Below are 18,495 nucleotides of genomic sequence, written 5' to 3' on the forward strand. Positions count from 1 at the left end.
AATTAACTTAAGAAGTGCCGAGTTTCTCTCCCTTCGTCTTTCACGCTCACATGCACGTTGCGAACCAATCATAATACCAATTATTTTACATTAATGCTCATTTTGATTTGAGTTTAGTCGTCTATACATTCTTTAATTGTACCACAAAGTCTCTCTATATTATAAAACACTTCATTTTACTCTTCGCGTATTACGTATATGCACGAGTGTTCAATCTATTCCAGTTAGATCGAGTGAAAGAATAAATTATACATTTCTTCATATTACTTTTTGTATGTGTAAATAAGATTTATTATTTTTTAATGAATCAAATATCATATACAATTATATAATATTATTTTTTAAAAGAATGATTTTTGAGGATAAAGTATTGATGGAAGTTTAAAGAGTCAAAATATTGATGGGGAGAAAATAATTGCAACGAGTCATAATTAAAGGACCAAATCGAATAAAATGAAAATTTGAGAGAATAATTTGAAAAAAGAGAATTTGTGTCAAAAAAGTTTAGGAACATGTGATTCAAATTTAGTTAAAATATACTTAAAACGAAAGAGGAATTGAATAAACAAGAAAAAAAGCATGGACCAAATCACAAAAACAATCAAGCGACTTAGCTAAAGCTAAAGATCAAAATCACGTAGTTTTAATATTTGATTTTTAAGTAATTTGAACTTTTAAGATTCAATTCGATTCGAACTCAAATTTTTTTAGGAGTCGTTAGTTTTATTAGCACTAATAATGGTTTACTACTATAAATATAATTTAAACACATAATTAGAACATTGTCCTTTAATCAATGACAAAAAAAAAACAAGTCACCTAAGATCACACAATGATCATACAAGGAAGAGATCAAAAACTTAATCAAAAACTAGAACAAAAGATAGATACGAACAAATCTGATTGTTCCAACAAACGAAACACAAAAGGGTATCAAGCTACTAAAAGATCATCAATAATTATAAATCAAAGTCGCGCGATGTGAAAAACTAACAACGAACTCAAGTTGCGTATCCAAATTCAATTAGAGGGCTTAAAGCATGGAAAATCGGCATGATAACAAATAAAAACAATTTTGATCAATCGTTGCGCTTTCAAATTCAATCTTGAGAAAAATGATAAACGAAAACAACAGTTAATTGACCTAAAACGTGTCAAAAGACGAAGGAAAATGTGTCATAAAGACAGAGACAAATGTACGATAAAGATAAAATTATTAAAAGCTTAAAAAAACAAAAAAGATATATGATATAAGAAATTAGAAAAAAATTAAAATATAACTTAAATAATTTAAATTTTAAAATTTATTTAAATCAAATCGAATATTACTTGTACGTTTGGGGAAAAAAAGGTTATCCCGTGAATGTGATGAAATGATGCAAGTGAGACGGTCCAAAATACATACATATAACGTTGGCTACTATGGCGTGCTGCCTCTTTGGTCTTTGCTTGTCTCGTAATTTAATTAAATTACTTTATAGTATGTTTGTTTGTGTAACATGTAATTTATATTATTTTAATTAATCTTATTATTCCAAGCAACCACGTCTACGTACCATGCATCCCTCCTTTTATTACCTTCTACTTAATTCCTTTCTTACGAACCTCAATATTACGTTCACACTCCTCAGGTTTTGGGTTTCTCTTTTCCTTCAAAAAATTCCTATCATGTCATGTTCACACTTAATTTTATTTTTGAAGTTAATCCATTTATGTAACCGTACGTACCATTAAGATTGTTTTAAAATAGAAAAAATTTACAACGTTGGTCGAGCGTGAGTGAGCATCATTAAATTAATTTATAAAATATTAAATTATAAAATATTAAACGCATAATTATAAATTATTTAAAAATTTAAATATAATTTAATTAAAATACAATATTTAAAAAATATTAGTTTTTATAATCTTATTTTAATTATAATTAGATCAAATATTAATTTGGGAAATTTATAAACCCTAATTTATTTTCATAGTTTTGAAGTTCTCGCCGCCGCCGTCGTTTTCCCTAATTTAGTATTTGTTGTTTGCCGGCGATGAAAGATGATACCGGTGGCGGCGACGGTAATGACGGCAGCGGGAGCTTCAAAACTATGAAAATAAATTAGAGTTTATAAATTTCCTAATTTAATATTTGATCTAATGATAATTAAAATAAGATTATAAATACTAATGTTTGTTAAATATTATATTTTAATTAAATTACATTTAAATTTTTAACTAATTTATAATTATTGGTTTAGTACTTTATAATTTAATATTTTATAAATTAATTTAATGGTACTTATCATTAACGATGCTTATTCATACTCTTCGAGCATGACAACATCATCCATTATTGTATCTTAGATTTAAATTTCAACGTAACAAAACCACTTCATTTTATTTTTGAAGTCAATCAATTTATGTAACCTTCTAAATAATTAAGAATATTTAAAAGTGATATTTAATGTATCTGAGGTTTAACTTAATGGGTTCAGAATGTAATATCTTTTGTAATTAATAAAAAATAAGAAGAAGAAGAAAACCCTTAAAAATCCATTCCGGCGCAGCTTGCTTATTGGTGATGGTTAATCATTAATTAATCCAGCACAACACTTTTAATACAAAGTGTATTGTTATATTATTGCCAGAAGCGAATATAAATATATGCTCCCTCAGGTCTCGGCTCCAACTCAAACCGTTTCAACTCCCATTATCACCACCACTTCATCACTCGGTTTACTTCTTACTCCTCAACACGATGACCACTCGTCTCCTCCTTTTTCTCCCACTTCTCTTTCTCTTCATCACCCCATCTGTTTCTGCAGTGTTAAAGCTCAACGTGCTGAGTTATGGTGCCAAACCCGACGGCTCAACCGACTCAACCAAAGCCTTTTTAGCTGCATGGACTCGGGCCTGTGCCTCCACTAGCCCCGCGAGCATCTACGTACCCAAAGGGAGGTTTTTGTTGCGCAGTGTGGAGTTTCAGGGCCAATGCAAGAACAGGGCTATCACGATTCGGATCGACGGGACCCTCGTGGCTCCGACCGATTATCGGGTCATCGGAAAGGCCGACAGCTGGGTTGCGTTTAAGGACGTTGATGGGGTTTCCATTCTTGGCGGAAAATTTGATGCTAAGGGGACTGGCTTGTGGGCTTGTAAGAACTCCGGCAAGAGTTGCCCCGACGGTGCAACGGTGAGTTGAATCGTTCTTTCCCATTATATTGATTCAGAGTAGTAATGAAGATTAGACTTCATGATTTTTTTCATACGCCGTGAGTTTAGTTGCTTCAGGTTTGAAAGTGGAAGAGGAAACATGTTTTTAATCAGTTAAAATATAAAATATTGGATTAATTTTGGTTTTAGTCCCTCTATTATTCTAGATTTTGTATTTAATTTCATGTATGCATTTTAATGAAATACTAACAGTGTTGGTTATTTGAACTAATTGCATTATAAAACTAGTAAGTGGATCAAATTACACCAAATTGAACTAGAGATAATTCCAAATTTGAGCATAGTAGTGTCCAAAACCATAATTTGACCAATATATATTGGCGTTACATTTTGACCAGCTTTAGTTAGATTAATTAATAAACTAACGTTCAAGCTTTCTTAGTCACCCACTTCGATTTTACGTTTACGGTCCCTTCCCTTTTTTATATTTTGTTTTTGGTTACATTCTATATTACTTGCGACGCAGACACTAAGCTTTAGCAAATCGAAGAACATCATTGTCGTCGGGTTAAAGTCGTTAAACAGCCAGATGTTTCACATCGTAATCAACGGCTGCCAGAACGTGAAACTGCAAGGAGTGTCTGTCATTGCCTCCGGTAACAGCCCCAACACCGATGGTATTCATGTACAACTATCGAGCAGCGTCACCATCCTCAACTCCAGGATTCAAACAGGCGATGACTGCATCTCAATTGGCCCTGGTGCAACTAATCTCTGGATGGAGAAAATCACATGTGGCCCCGGCCACGGTATCAGGTAAAAAACAACCACAATCAACACCAACACAAACAAATCGTTGCGAATTCGTAAACATCATTCTGATATAACACCGTGATTATACAGCATTGGGAGCTTGGGGAAGGACCAGAATGAGGCTGGTGTTCAGAATGTAACAGTTAAAACAGCCACATTCATAGGTACCCAGAATGGAGTGAGGATCAAGTCTTGGGCAAGACCAAGCAATGGATTTGCAAGGAACATTGTTTTCCAACATATTACTATGAAGAACGTCGAAAATCCCATCGTGATCGACCAGAACTACTGCCCCGGCAACAAAAACTGTCCCGATCAGGTTCATCGTTGACCTTATTCTTACTTTGTCGAGAAACAAATGAATAACACATTGACATATTTTGCATATTTGTACAGGTTTCGGGAGTTAAAGTTAGCGATGTGACATACCAAGACATACATGGAACGTCAGCGACAGAGGTTGCTGTAAACTTTGATTGCAGTTCTAAGCATCCGTGCAGTGGGATACGAATGGAAGGGGTGACTCTTACGTACAAGAATGCAGTAGCTGCAGCTTCATGTAAGCACGCCGGTGGAACTTCTCTCGGGGTTGTTCAGCCTACAAGTTGTTTGTAGAAATGCCCAGCCCAGAAGAAACAATGGTCTTATTATTATTATTATATAATACTGTGTTAAGTAGTAGTTGCCTTGCCTGAGTCTGTGGCGCTGTTAGCTCCATTGAGCTACATTGGAGCCTGGCCTTGCAATGAGCATGGTGTAGTAGTGTAGGAGATTCAACCCAGATGGGTTTGATTTCTTAACAATTGCCTTCATGGACACCTTGAGGATCTATGAATGAATGAATTGATTGATAATATTTCTATCTCTAAGATACAATGAAAGTAATCGACACCGATGAGTTGATTATTATTTCCAATATAAATTTCAAAGCAAAAAAGCCATACGAGTGTCAATATACCAAACCTAGAGCCTCTGCCGTACTTCTACGGATTTCTTCACTACAGTTACAAATCGCTAACACCATAGTCATCAATAGTTCCCTCTGCTCCACCTTCAAAATTTTCTCCAATGCTCGTGCAACCATCTCCATCTCAGGCTGTGGGCGATAGAAACAAAATTAACAAACACAAAAAAAGTAGCACAAACAAAATGAAAATAACAAACTACATACAGAGGACTCTCCGGGAGGAAAAATGCTGTGCATGAGACATATGAGACATATCTTGGACAGTTCCGACACTGCTTCTGTACGTTTGCCTTGCATTTCAAAAGCCTGCAACCAAATGGCACTATGAAGATCAAGATACCGACCGAAATCCCTTCTTTGAAGTTATATAAACATGAGAAAGGGGTAGGAACCCTGTACCAAGCTGTAATATTATCAGTTGATACAACTTTAAGACAAATACAGTGTTACTGCAACTTAAATATCATATAAATTTTCCAAGGCCTGGTGTCCATATGTCAGATGATAAATTATACAAAAGTCTTCTGGAAAACAGGACGCAAACTTCTGCTAACAGATAAATTTCAACAATAAAGTTGCCAGTGATTGTTTCTTCCCTGTTTATGAGGTTATCTAGGTAGGTAAGATCCTATTGGTTTCCCAAGGTCCACTCTGCATCTACACTATGATGCTCGGAAAATTCCGATGGAAGTAGGATAGAAAATCATCAACATGTGCAAAAGCTAGCACGTGTAAGAACAAGAATATGAAAAATTACCCAAGCCTGCAAAAAACAATAACGTGTTCTTGCAGCAACACCAGCAGATGTCATTCTAGAAGCACGGATATTGTCAAGTCCAATATTTTCAACTAGCCCAGCAAAGAATTGTCGAGCATCCTCACCATCAATCTGAACGTCAGTAGACTGACTTGATGCCCTGCATAATCTCTAAGCATGTTATTGGTTAACCGAAACAGTAGGAGCACAAGAATATCCAGTGAAGCAAGTTAGAAGACAAAGTATCAAACATCGAAACAACATGCACCATCACAAAAAGTGTAGAACTTTCGCAAATAATGATAATAGAAAACTCTATACCTGCAGCAAACGTTTAGAACCAACTCAACTGCTGCACGATACAGTGAATCCCCTGTGTTTGTTGTGTCAATGGAGACACGCACACCAGATGTCCTGCATATTTGACGCAACTGCTCACACATAGAGACCAACAAGAAAGGACAACACATTGTTCAAGAATCAGCTAATCCAGCAAAGGAAGTGAAATTGTAGTAATAGAACATTAAATCCATTAGAACCAATTCGGGAATTTTATCGAAGCTCAAGAGAACTCTAATATTTCCCATTCTAATTAACAAGAAATAGTAACAACATACAGGGTAAAACAAAGTAAGAGCCTATTATGCTGCATAAACAAAATCACTAAACATATGTTTGCATTCGTTCCAACGTCCTATGAATCCGTTAACTATTGTACATAAAACAAAACAACTACAAACAGAATCCAAAATAGAACATTTTAGAACTATAACACGATGAGTCAAGAAGGCACTGACTTGAATTATATCCTCCTCAGTAAAGTCCTTTCCACTCAATCTATTGTCGATGATGGCTGGACATAAAGTTCATCAGTTGAAATCAAAGATGTACATGAGTATCTAGTGTCTAACAAGAAGATAATATTTTATATAAAGGAGCAGTGTTTACATGCAATCCAAGATGAACAAAGTTTAGTATTACTATTGAATGAAAATAAAATTAGTTCATAGCATTAGCAACAAAGAATGGACCTTTGACCAATCTGTTGGCCCGAGTCTGGTAATACTCAGAATCAAATACCGAAGCAGTTTTAGGCGCAGAAACCGGTTGAGGCCACCATTTGGGCAATTTCTCACTAACATGGAGGCGAGAATAATTTGTCCTATTGGCAAGAGTTGAAGTTGTGGATAAGGATAAAGGATCGTCAAAGGCATTGAAATTAGTAGGAGGAGGAAGATGACCCTGGTTTCTGTTTGTCCCAACAATCACTTCTCTGCCTCCAAGACTCCGGTCCCGCCGAACAATAACCTTGGGTTTCGGTAAAAACTGAGCCCGGATGGCCACACCGAGCTTGATGCAAAGCCTGAAAGCGAAAGCAATGAGGAAACCACAAACGAGGACAACAGCGAAGAATTTAAGGGTCGACTGGCGACAGGAGAGTCGAAAAGTGCGAGTTTGGGTATCGATATGAACCGAATGTATGAGGTCTTGGAAAGCATCGTTGGAGAAAGAGACGAAGCGATCAAGGTGAGATAAGGGTGAGAGAGGGTCGAAATGGATGAGCAATTTGAGGTTGGGGTTATCGGCGGATGAATCGAAATCAATGGCTCGTTTAAGGCTGAGGCCCTGGCTGTTTTCGTCGTGTTTGTGGCTCCAACGAGAACGGGAAGAGCGAGAACGGCGGGAGCGGCGGGGAGTTGAGAAGGAGAGCTGCGGCGGACGATATGGTTTGGGTTTGGTGTAACCAAATACACAGAGAGGAGGAGACGTACATGGAATGCGCAAGAGGAAGAACATGTTATGGCTCTTCTTCATCCGTTATGTAAACTAATATATTAAAGAAGAAAGTAAACAGTTTGGTTTGGCTCCATTCAATTTATGGCCGAATGTTGTTAACCGCGAGGAAGAAGAAAGCTACATCAGGATTTGAGACTTCACTTTTAAATACAAAAATTCAATTTCCCCCATTTCTGTTGTTTTTGTTCCGTGCTTGCTTTCTACTTCCCACTTTTCAATTGGACTTCCTATACTTCTTTCCTTATTTCACCTTTTCATGGTGGGACTACTAAGTACGTGTGTTCCTAATTTTCTCTCCTTATCTTAATTTTAGTTTGTGTTGGTATCAATACATGTCTTTGACATATATAACGTGAATATATATATATTTAAACGTAAGTAAAATTTGATTTAATTTAAAAATTTATTTTTCTTATTTATCTCGAACAAATTTGATTCGTATATTTATAGACTGACTCGTAATCTTTTTAAATTCGAGTCAAGTTATAAAATAGAATTCGAATAACTTAAAATTTTTAGTAAAAATTGGATTGATATCATGGGGTTATTTCATCAATTAAACGCATGTAAAAATATCACATCAATAATATGTGTTGGTTACTAGTCAATTAACGATTTTCATCTAATAAAGACTGTTTTGACAAAAAAAAATTGAAACACTTTTAAAATGTTAAAAAAATGAGAATATATGAGCAAAATGACATTGGGGATAATTTTGTCATTATAAATGTATAAGTATGACAACTTGAGAACTTTTTATCCTATTAAATTGAAATGCCAAAACTTGAATGAAATAATTAAAATCTTAGTAATTTAAAATTATTAAAATAGATTAAAAAAATACTTGATAACATTCTTTTATACAAAGAAATTATGTTATTGAAGTGATTCTTAAAAAATTCTCTTTAAAATTAACATAAAATTCGGTAAAGAGTTAAAAAGAAAATGATTTACATTATGAGGATACTAAAATTTCCGAGAGTATAATATTTGATCTAATAACAATTTATAATAAACATACTCATAATCTGAATAACGAATATGAAGAAAAAAAAATCTTAAACGTTTATATAAAAAATTAAAAAGAAATATAACTTAGAGTTTACAATTATTGAAAATATCCTAAAACTCTAAAAAGATATTGTGATAGAAATGATACAATCCACGAAGTGGTGATAAAACTCTTTTTGTGAGTAAAATAATTTTGATGAAAATTTATAAGACGTATCTGACTCATAAGCTACGTTTATTGAAGGATACATGTATAGACAGGAGAGAGTATTTGATTGAATCAAGTCGAGTTAAAATTTATCAAGTCGAGTCAAATTATTGAGTTTTTGTTTAATATAAATATTTATAATGTTGTGGTATTATTTGATTACAATTTAAACGATTTTCTATAACCATATGTGATATACACATGTTTTCATATGTGATATACATATGTCATTTAGAGTTAAGAGACTCGACTCAAACTTGGAAATTATATTTTATAACTCGATTCCAAATTGAAATTTTTTCGAGCCGAGTCGAGTTTATAAAACTACGAGTTAACTCTAATCGAATCAAGAATTTTAACATCGAATAAATGTTTAATTTTTTCAAATCGAATCGAGATATAGTTGCTCTGTCCGGAAACGGGTAAACAACAACAAAGATGAATTAAGAGTACCGGACCGGAGTTTATACAGCGGTAACTCCAAGGTAACTAACTAACTGATGACTGATTGTACCAACGGTAAACTCCCAAGTATTAGGCGGCCCAACTCACTGAGTCACTCTTCACTCTTTGGGGTAGTTGAGAAATTAAATAAAAATGTAATCATAACAGCACAACGAAGAGATTCCAGGAAGAAACAAACGAATCAAAGCTTTGTCACTCTGCCGCCGGTTATCAATTTCTTAATCACAATAAAGAAGTACAACAAAACAAATTCCCCACCAACTCCTTTCGTTATTTATAGTATGTTTTAGATTCCTTTCTCTTCATCAACCTTTCTGAATCCTTCCTCTTTACCCATGGCGTCCCTTGGTTGCGGCTCCAATCTCTCCTTTCTAGTCAACAATCCATGCCGGAACAGCTCATCACCCTCTCTTCATCTCTCCTCGAACTCACTTTCTGGGTTCACCCGGAAATTAGTGACTGCTTCTTCTTCTTGTGCAAAAACATCGAGAGTTGGAATCACACGCGCCACCGCTCAAGTGGCGGACGCTGTGCTGGGAGATAAAGAGGAGACAAGTCGGGTGTTGAGAGTTGGTGTGATATGTGGCGGTCCATCGGCGGAGCGTGGGATTTCCTTGAACTCTGCTCGTTCAGTGCTTGATCACATACAGGTCAACTCACTTCAATTCAATTCAATTCATCATACACATCCAAATTCATTATAATACTGAGTGACAGTTCACATATATATAATGCTTATTGTTTTTTAATTTCAGGGGGAGGATTTGCATGTCAGCTGCTATTACATTGATGCTCATCTCAATGCCTTTGCAATATCCTCTGCTCAGGTTTGTACTTTGTACTTTCAAGTAATGATGGTTATGCATGTCAGCTCTCATCTTTTATTACATTTTAGTGGATAAATTTTATCACTGATTAGTCCCTTAATTCTGTGATGAAATTACTTCTTTAGGTATACTCCAACACTCCTTCGGATTTTGATTTTAAGCTCGAAAGGTCAGCAAGTTCATACTACTTTCCTAATTGTACACTAGTATAGAAATTGTCTTGAAAGGTTACTGAATTTCTCCATCTTTTGCAGTCTTGCCCAAGGTTTCCGGTCTTTGTCTGAATTTGCCGAGCATCTAGCTGTCTCGGTGGACATAGTTTTCCCTGTAATACATGGTCGGTTCGGTGAAGATGGTGGCATACAGGTGCATTACTATTATTCTTCGTTATCAATTGCAGACAAACATTTTATTACTTCTCAGGTTTTCTACTGCGCGGCATGTTAGATAATACAGTATACTTCATGTTATGGACTGACTATTCAGGAGCTGTTGGAAAAATATAATGTTCCATTTGTTGGCACGGGATCCAAGGAGTGTCGACAAGCATTTGACAAGGTTCGGGAACTTTATTTCTCATATCTCCATGATTAATCTGTTTCTACTTCTTGTGTAAACCTAACCACCTAATGTAATGTATCACAATTCATTATCTAGAACTCGAGTTAGAAACCAGTGGTCTTGCACATTGTAATTTGTTGATATTAGACTTGCTATATCTGGGGATGCTGAAACACTCGTAACATAAGAATTTATCATGTACATTTGATCATCTGCAATTTAGATAACCTGATCAGTCCTAGACAAGCTATTGTATTGTTGCCCTAGCTGCATATTGTGAAAAGAACATGCAAACTTGCTTTATGATCATTACTTAATCCCCTGTTCATAAATTACAAGGGAGGTCCTAACAAAGCTTATCAATCGCTATTGATAGGTAACTTAAAGTATGCCCTGACTCATTTAATTCCGAAGACCTCTTACAAATGAGGGTTAATTGGCTGTAATGGTAACTCGCTTTTCTTTATTTTATTGCAGTACGATGCCTCTGTCGGCCTTAGCAAACATGGTTTTGTAACGGTACCTAGTTTCTTAGTGCAGGTAACTTTCTTAAGTTTCCTTGATCCTTTTTTTTTAATTCGTCACAAATCCATATTCAGGCTTTTATGTTTATAATCCCTGCCGAACACACAGCATATGCACTTTCTAAAATGTTTGATCTATATGTTTACTAGGTGATAAAATCTCTATCGACTCATATTTGGCTCCTGATATAGTGATTTTCTGTTATTTTGACTTCAATCTTATTGTTCGTAAAGATGATTTTGGGAGGTTATTGAATTGCTGAAGTGCTTTACCTGATTCGCTTTTACCTAGATTCTAAGATACTTCCTTGAACCCTTATCATAAAACTCTATAGTTGCCTTCTTCAGTGGAAAATTTTGGTCCAGATATATATAATGTAGGAAATTCTAAGCAAAAATCAAATATCTAGAAAATCTGGTTGAGTTTGTAACATTTCATATATGTGCTGCAGTAATGTTATTTATGATCCCTGTATCGAAAAGCTGTCTCTTTACTTCTATAGTTTAGAACCGATGAAAACATTTCTGTTTAATAGTAGAACTTGTATAAGCATTTTTGGAATCAAATGTCTTATTGTAGTTTGTGCTGTTGAAATATTGAGGGTATTTTAGGAAAATGAAGTGAATCGAGATGAATTATCCGAATGGTTTTCAAGCAACCATTTGGACTCTAACACCGGGAAAGTTGTGGTAAGTCATACTTTCTGCACTTGCGTAAAAGTTAGGTACATCTAGCCATAATGAGTTAATTTGACATACCTTATGCCTTGAAGTTTAATGATAACATATTTTTCTAGGTCAAACCAGCAAGAGCAGGGTCAAGCATCGGTGTCACAGTTGCATATGGAGTTAAAGATTCACTTACAAAGGCTAAAGAAATCATTTCACAGGTATATCAAGTTTTCATACACAATATTAACCCGCTGTTAATATTCTTCAATCTAGGATCTAGCCAACGCATGAGGATGCACTAGCGAGTTTGGTTTATATAAGGCCTCAGATCCTATTATCCTTAAAAATCCTTCTGAATATGCAAATACTTTTGTGCGGTATATTATTTTCTATTCTGTTATCTTCTAGTAATGGAAAATTCGAAAGAATTTTTCATTCCTTTTGGAAGAATGAAGTAAATGGGTTTAAACTTGAACATAATATTTCCGTTGAAACTGTCCTGAAGTATCGACAAACAGGATTGATTAATTCTGGACTGAGCTGGAGGAGAAAATGGCTAAATTTTATGACTTAGAAATGATCCTTTGAAGCTGCCATTGGTGTAACTAATGATACCTGTTTTTCTTTTCTTTTCTTGGAAAGGGAATCGATGATAGAGTCCTCGTTGAACTATTTCTTGAAGGAGGGAGTGAATTCACAGCCATTGTTCTTGATGTGGGCTATGGTTTTGATTGCCAACCTGTTGTTCTACTGCCAACTGAGGTAACCTAGATACTGTTGTTTATCATGTAAACCTACCATAAAAAAAATTAGTTGACCCTTATTCCCATATGTAATGGGGTAAGGGGAGGTAGGATAGTAAACTACCCTAAACCCCAGGTTGAGAGCAGCTTCCGTAAGAAACCTCCGAATTATGAATTGCCCACCGTGGGACTCGATCCCACGACCACAAGATTAAGAGCCTTGTGCTCTACCAACTGAGCTGGACAGGCAATTCCATGTAAATCTACCATAAGATGGACTATATACAAATTCAAGTTTTCTAACAGTAGTTTTGTTCTTTGTTTCCACCTTCTAGGGGGAAAATCCCTTAAAAGTTGGCATGAGTAATTTTATCACATTAGAGGCTAATTTTGAATCATTACTTTTCAAATTTCAACTGTTCATAGGAGCTAAACTTTGACTAATAAATAGTGAAAATAATTGTTAGAATTTCAATGGAGGTTAAAACAAATTCTAGAATTCCTTTAATGTAACATTTTAGCTCCATGGATTAGTTTTTGGTCATAAAATTATCTTATACTTTTCTATTAATTTTTAGATGAATGTAGAATTCTTTCCCCACATGCTTCTTATCTTCATAGATTAATATCTTGTACACTTTCAATATACTATTGGATGAATGAATAATTCTTACTCCAGCTCGGTCGATGATTTGGTATTTAACACTAAGGAAACTGTGGCCCAGGTGGAGCTTCAATTTCAAGGTAGTGGTGATGTAAGGGAGATAGATGCAATTTTTAATTATCGAAGGAAGTATCTTCCCACACAACAGGTCTTTCATTACTGCATCCCTAAATTTTCCATCTAGATACACTGGTCACACTAGCAACACTAAGAATGAGTGTTTAATCTTTATGGTTTTGAGTTCCCACTTGATAATTGAATATATGATTGTCTTCCTAATTCAGAAATATTTCTGTAATTCAAGGTTGCATATCACACTCCTCCTCGTTTTCCTATTGAAATAATCAAAAGTATCCGAGAAGGAGCATCTTTGTTGTTTCAAAGGCTTGGTTTGCGTCATTTTGCTCGAATTGATGGGTGGTTTTTGCCCTCTTCCACAAAAGCATCAGCTTCTTCTGAAGATAAATTTGGAACGACAGAATTTGGTACAGTTCTATTTACTGACATAACTTGGTAAGATCAATCTCTGATTTTTTTACTTTACCTGCTGGTTTGAAGTTCCTTAGAACTCGTAATGAGTTTTCCTTATTATCTTTCAGATTAGTGGGATGGAACAGACAAGTTTCTTGTTTCAGCAAGCTTCAAAGGTACTTCTGAATAGATATAGAAGTTTTTCCGGTGTTTAATGTAAGCATTGATTATAGCTTCTATATGACATGGAAAAGATCTATCATATGTCCTGCAATGGCCTGTAAAAGTAACCACATTTAAATGTGCAGTGCAATTAGAAATAACTTCTGTAGGTAGCAATTTTTTGTAGTATAGAGAGCAAAAAACTACAGTCTATTGAGCCTTTATGGCTCCTTTGTATGATTATGAAATGACTAATGAGTAATGATATTTGAAGTATGGAAGTTTTATCCTTTCTTTTATGGTTCATTGGTTCTGACTGATTTGCAAATCATATTGCATGAGTAGAGTCAAGGTAGGAGAATTTTTGTGATTTAATACATGCAAGTTTTTTCAGGTTGGATTTTCTCATTCGAACATTCTGCGAAACATTATCCATCGGGCTTGCTTGAGGTTTCCTGAGCTTGCTACATTTAGTAGTAAATCAGGTCAGCTGCAGAAAAAAATAAAATCCTCAAAGCTTAATGAAACATCCAAAGGGCGTCAAGGCTTTCGGAAAGTCTTTGTAATTTTTGGAGGAGACACTTCGGAGCGACAGGTATCCCTTATGAGTGGAACTAATGTTTGGCTCAATTTGCAAGGATTTGACGATGTAAGTTGGTGTCATTTATATTATGATCCAAATGTTTTATAGGTATGGCACTGTCTGAGATATTAATGTTGGTGTCTACAGGTTGAAGTAACTCCCTGTTTGCTTGCTCGCTCAATTGACCATTCATCTACTACAGATTCAGATAAATCGGACCCTGATTCAAGTTCCATTGAAGTTTGGTCGTTACCGTGAGTATATCTTTTAAATATCTGACCACATCTTTTTTTTTCTTCTTTTTTAAATGCATAGTTTCTAGGATAACTTTTTTTCTTATGGCCTTTCCATTTTCCTTTTCTCATTGCCTGTTGGTCTATCATGGAAGAAGCTAATCTTGGAATTCTGATTATTTCACTTGTTGGTGGTTAGCCCCTTCCATATCTTATTAATCTAATTTGACAAATGAACTTATGTTTCTCTCTCACACACAGTTACTCCCTTGTGTTGAGGCATACAACGGAGGAAGTCCTTGATGCATGCATGGAGGCAATTGAGCCAGCTCGAGCTGCCTTGACTTCTCACTTAAGAAACCAAGTGATGAACGAACTCGCAGAAGGTTTGACGAAACATGGTTGGTTTACTGGGTTTGACATAACTGATGAGCTACCAACAAGGTATTCACTGAAGAGTGGATACAGTATGCCAAGAAGTCGATGCAACAGTTTTTATTGCAGGTTCTGTTTCTTAGCTGTTTAGTCGGTAATGCTAGATGGTTTTCTATATATTCCATTTGTGTTGCAGATAGCCTAATTCGGGTATTTGGGAAATTATTAAATTATGCTGATATATTATCTTCTAAAAAAGTGGATCCATTTCAGCTTGTTTTCGATTTCGATGACCAAGTTAATGTTAATTGCAGTGCATGGAGGCATTGGTGAAGATGGAACACTTCAGTCTTTGCTGGGTGCTGAAGGAATTCCTTATACAGGTTCATCCTTGTTGCTTCTTATATATCATGGTTGCATTGTTCTTTTTATGGTTAATCGATTTTTGTTTCTTTCGAATTCTCTTTCCTGCGAAGGTCCTGGCATAACGGCTTCAAAAGTTTGCATGGATAAAATTGCAACTTCTCTGGCTCTTGATCATGTATGTTAAGCAAATAGATATATATTTGAAAGTCAAACAGCGTTTCTTTGATTCATTATCGGTTCGAGTAGATTTTTATTTACTAAGCAGCTTAGTTCATGGAAATCAACAGCTGAGAGACAAGGGAGTTCTTACCATAAACAAAGATGTGAAGAAAAAAGAGGATTTGTTGAAAATGCCCATTCTTCAGACTTGGAATGACCTAATCTCAAAGCTTCAGTGTGAAACATTATGCATTAAACCAGCGAGGGATGGATGCTCTACTGGTGTTGCAAGATTGTGGTAGGTTTATCTTCCCTGTTCAATGCCAAGCGCCGACTTACCTTTGCCATTCAACTATGATATTTTCATAATCTTCGTATCTGCTAGAGCTACGTCATTCGATACAAAAGTCTGTGGTTTTATTCATTATTATGATCCAATTTTAATCATTTCTTACATGCAGCTGTGCAGAGGACCTTGCAGTGTATGCAAAAGCCTTGGATGATTGCCTTCTACGGATTCCTCCGAATAGTTTTTCAAAGGTATAAAGCATGGCTTCACTTCATCTGCCCTCGGATCAATAAAAACTTCTTTCTTTCTCTTGCATGTATAGGCACATGGAATGATTGAGATGCCAAACCCCCCTCCAGAGCTCTTGATCTTTGAACCATTTGTGGAAACAGATGAAATTGTTCTTTCATCCAAAACGGTTTCAGAAAATTCGCAACGCCTTCTATGGAAAGGACACAGTCGCTGGGTAGAAGTAACAGTCGGTGTTATCGGTAAACGAGGATCAATGCACCGTTGAGTCCTAGCATAACCGTCAAGGAAACCGGTGACATTCTGTCACTCGAGGAGAAATTCCAAGGTTTGTCTTTGTTTTTATACAAACCTCCCCTCCTCTTTGTATATAAGATGTCGGGCTGCTTCATTCGACAAAGTTTGCATCTTTATCGTGTAATTAAAGAAGTATGAAGCTTTCGACAGGAGCGAACTTTGTTTTGAATAATGTTCAGGGAAATATATATATATATAGCGTGCATTATCTGTAATAATGATGTAGTTTTGCTTTAACAGGTGGAACCGGAATCAATCTGACTCCTCCCCCGGTATCGATTATTAGGTTTGTCAAGTTTCTTCCTTGCAGAGAGTTCAATATGATATCCATCTCACTTCATTATTGATGTATTAATTCCCTCTTACATTAATGTTTTACTGCATTTCTGATACTTCTGAAGGGCAAAGCCAGGCATTTCCTTTTCATTTTCATGTAATGATCTTTCGATTGAATTAGTTTTCTTCTTCGATCAGTAACGAGGCTTTGGAGCGATGTAAACAACGTATCAAACTAATTGCCAACACCCTGCAACTGGAGGGATTTTCAAGAATCGATGCATTTGTTAATGTTGACAGTGGAGAGGTAAGTCTCTTCTATCATGTTATAGAGTGCGCCTGACTAAGCCGAACAAAGTTAAGAAACCGATTAATCATGTTGCAGGTCTTGATCATAGAGGTCAATACGGTGCCTGGAATGACTCCTTCCACCGTGTTGATACATCAGGTAAACCCGTCCCGTCCCGAATCGGCATTAAATTTATGTTCTAGATTATTGGGAGAATGAGGCCTCATTTATGCTTCAACATACTATATGTCATTTCTGGCATATCTAAGTTGTTCCGGTGGCACAATATAATTTTCAGGCACTGGCAGAGCAGCCTCCTGTGTATCCTCACCAGTTCTTCCGTAAACTACTTGATTTGGCCTCGGAGAGAGTGGAGTAAAAGCTGTGGATGGATCTTCTTAGTACTTACGGTGCTGGCTGTTGAAGAATGAGGAGAGAAATGCAATTGTGAAAAGTTAAATGGTCAGGTTTATTATGTTGCCACAAGTAGATGATGCACGAATCAAAACTCCAACACAATTATGAGATTTGTTTCTTTCTTTTCATTCTTTTCTTATTTTGTTATTATATTGTGATATCATAAAAGCTTTCATAAAATCTAGAATGGGGTGTTTAATTGATAATTCTCGATTTTTATCACTTCATTTTCTATTATATTTTGGTAGACAAATAGTTAATATGTCCATATTTTAATTTTTTTTATTAAATGAATATCATCCAGTAAGATAATAATATTAGTAAGAAAATAGTCAAAATGGTTTATCGAATTAAATTTTTTCCTTAAAAGCAGTGATTTTAAGAAAACTTTTCGATTTAAGTGACCAAAATAATAAAACCTTAAAAACTTAGTGATTGTCAATATAATTTACCCGTCATTTATTATAAATAAACTCTCATCAGCCCTAAAAAAGAAGAAAAAACTCTCCATCTACTTTTGCTAGTTGTATTGGAGATAGTTTTTTTTATGATGTTTGATTTTGATGTCCGATTATCAATTGTTTCATAATTTGATTTTATGTTGTGATTCATTTGTCAAATAGAGTTAGAATTATTCATATTTATATTTTGTTTTAGTTTATTTATGTGTTTTAAATTTTTTTATATAATTTTTATTTAATCTTAAGTGACTAGTTTATTGTGTCTATAATTATAGTAAATATCCTAATTATATATTTTGTTATGTCTATGTTATAAATTTTTAATATAAATTTGGATATTATCTACTTTTAATAAAATTAAGAACTTCTGTTTGTATTAAAAAAATATCTAGTAATTTTTTCTCTCTTAGTTTTCTCTCATTAGTAAGCCGCTCATTTCTTTTTTGTTGTCATTGTTGATCGACGACATAAATTTTAATGTTGGTTTTTAACCATCGATATTTTTTATTTCATTTTATTTTATTTTCTTTTTTTATTTGCAATAAGCATGCCTGTATGACACGTTTTCATCTGTCTTTATGACACGTTTTTCTATCTTTTGGCACTTGTTTCAGTAGTTTAGTCGTTATTTTTATTTATTTATTTTTCTAAGGGTTAATTTTATATTGTCACAACTAATTAAGATGATGTTTATCTGTTA

The 18,495-nt window shown here is 35.0% G+C and overlaps 2 protein-coding genes and 1 pseudogene across 2 annotated transcripts; 2 read left to right on the forward strand and 1 right to left on the reverse strand.

Moving 5' to 3' along the window:
- Positions 1-2,691: 2,691 nt before the first annotated feature.
- LOC120151075 (polygalacturonase-like) lies at positions 2,692-4,742 on the forward strand. Its single transcript, XM_039163619.1, has 4 exons — positions 2,692-3,178; positions 3,686-3,975; positions 4,063-4,291; positions 4,369-4,742. The coding sequence occupies exons 1-4, from the start codon at positions 2,744-2,746 to the stop codon at positions 4,585-4,587; spliced, it is 1,173 nt and encodes a 390-aa protein (XP_039019550.1). The 5' UTR covers positions 2,692-2,743; the 3' UTR covers positions 4,588-4,742.
- A 131-nt stretch (positions 4,743-4,873) lies between these two features.
- LOC120151072 lies at positions 4,874-7,620 on the reverse strand. Its single transcript, XM_039163618.1, has 6 exons — positions 6,728-7,620; positions 6,494-6,549; positions 6,018-6,127; positions 5,697-5,856; positions 5,144-5,245; positions 4,874-5,068 (listed from the first exon to the last, which is right to left on the reverse strand). The coding sequence occupies exons 1-6, from the start codon at positions 7,509-7,511 to the stop codon at positions 4,922-4,924; spliced, it is 1,359 nt and encodes a 452-aa protein (XP_039019549.1). The 5' UTR covers positions 7,512-7,620; the 3' UTR covers positions 4,874-4,921.
- A 1,733-nt stretch (positions 7,621-9,353) lies between these two features.
- On the forward strand, positions 9,354-17,469 carry LOC120151074 (annotated as a pseudogene).
- The last annotated feature ends 1,026 nt before the right edge of the window (positions 17,470-18,495 follow it).

This window comes from Hibiscus syriacus, unplaced genomic scaffold (genome assembly GCF_006381635.1).
Source record: "Hibiscus syriacus cultivar Baekdansim isolate YM2019G1 unplaced genomic scaffold, ASM638163v2 tig00111027_pilon, whole genome shotgun sequence".
NCBI lineage: Eukaryota > Viridiplantae > Streptophyta > Magnoliopsida > Malvales > Malvaceae > Hibiscus > Hibiscus syriacus.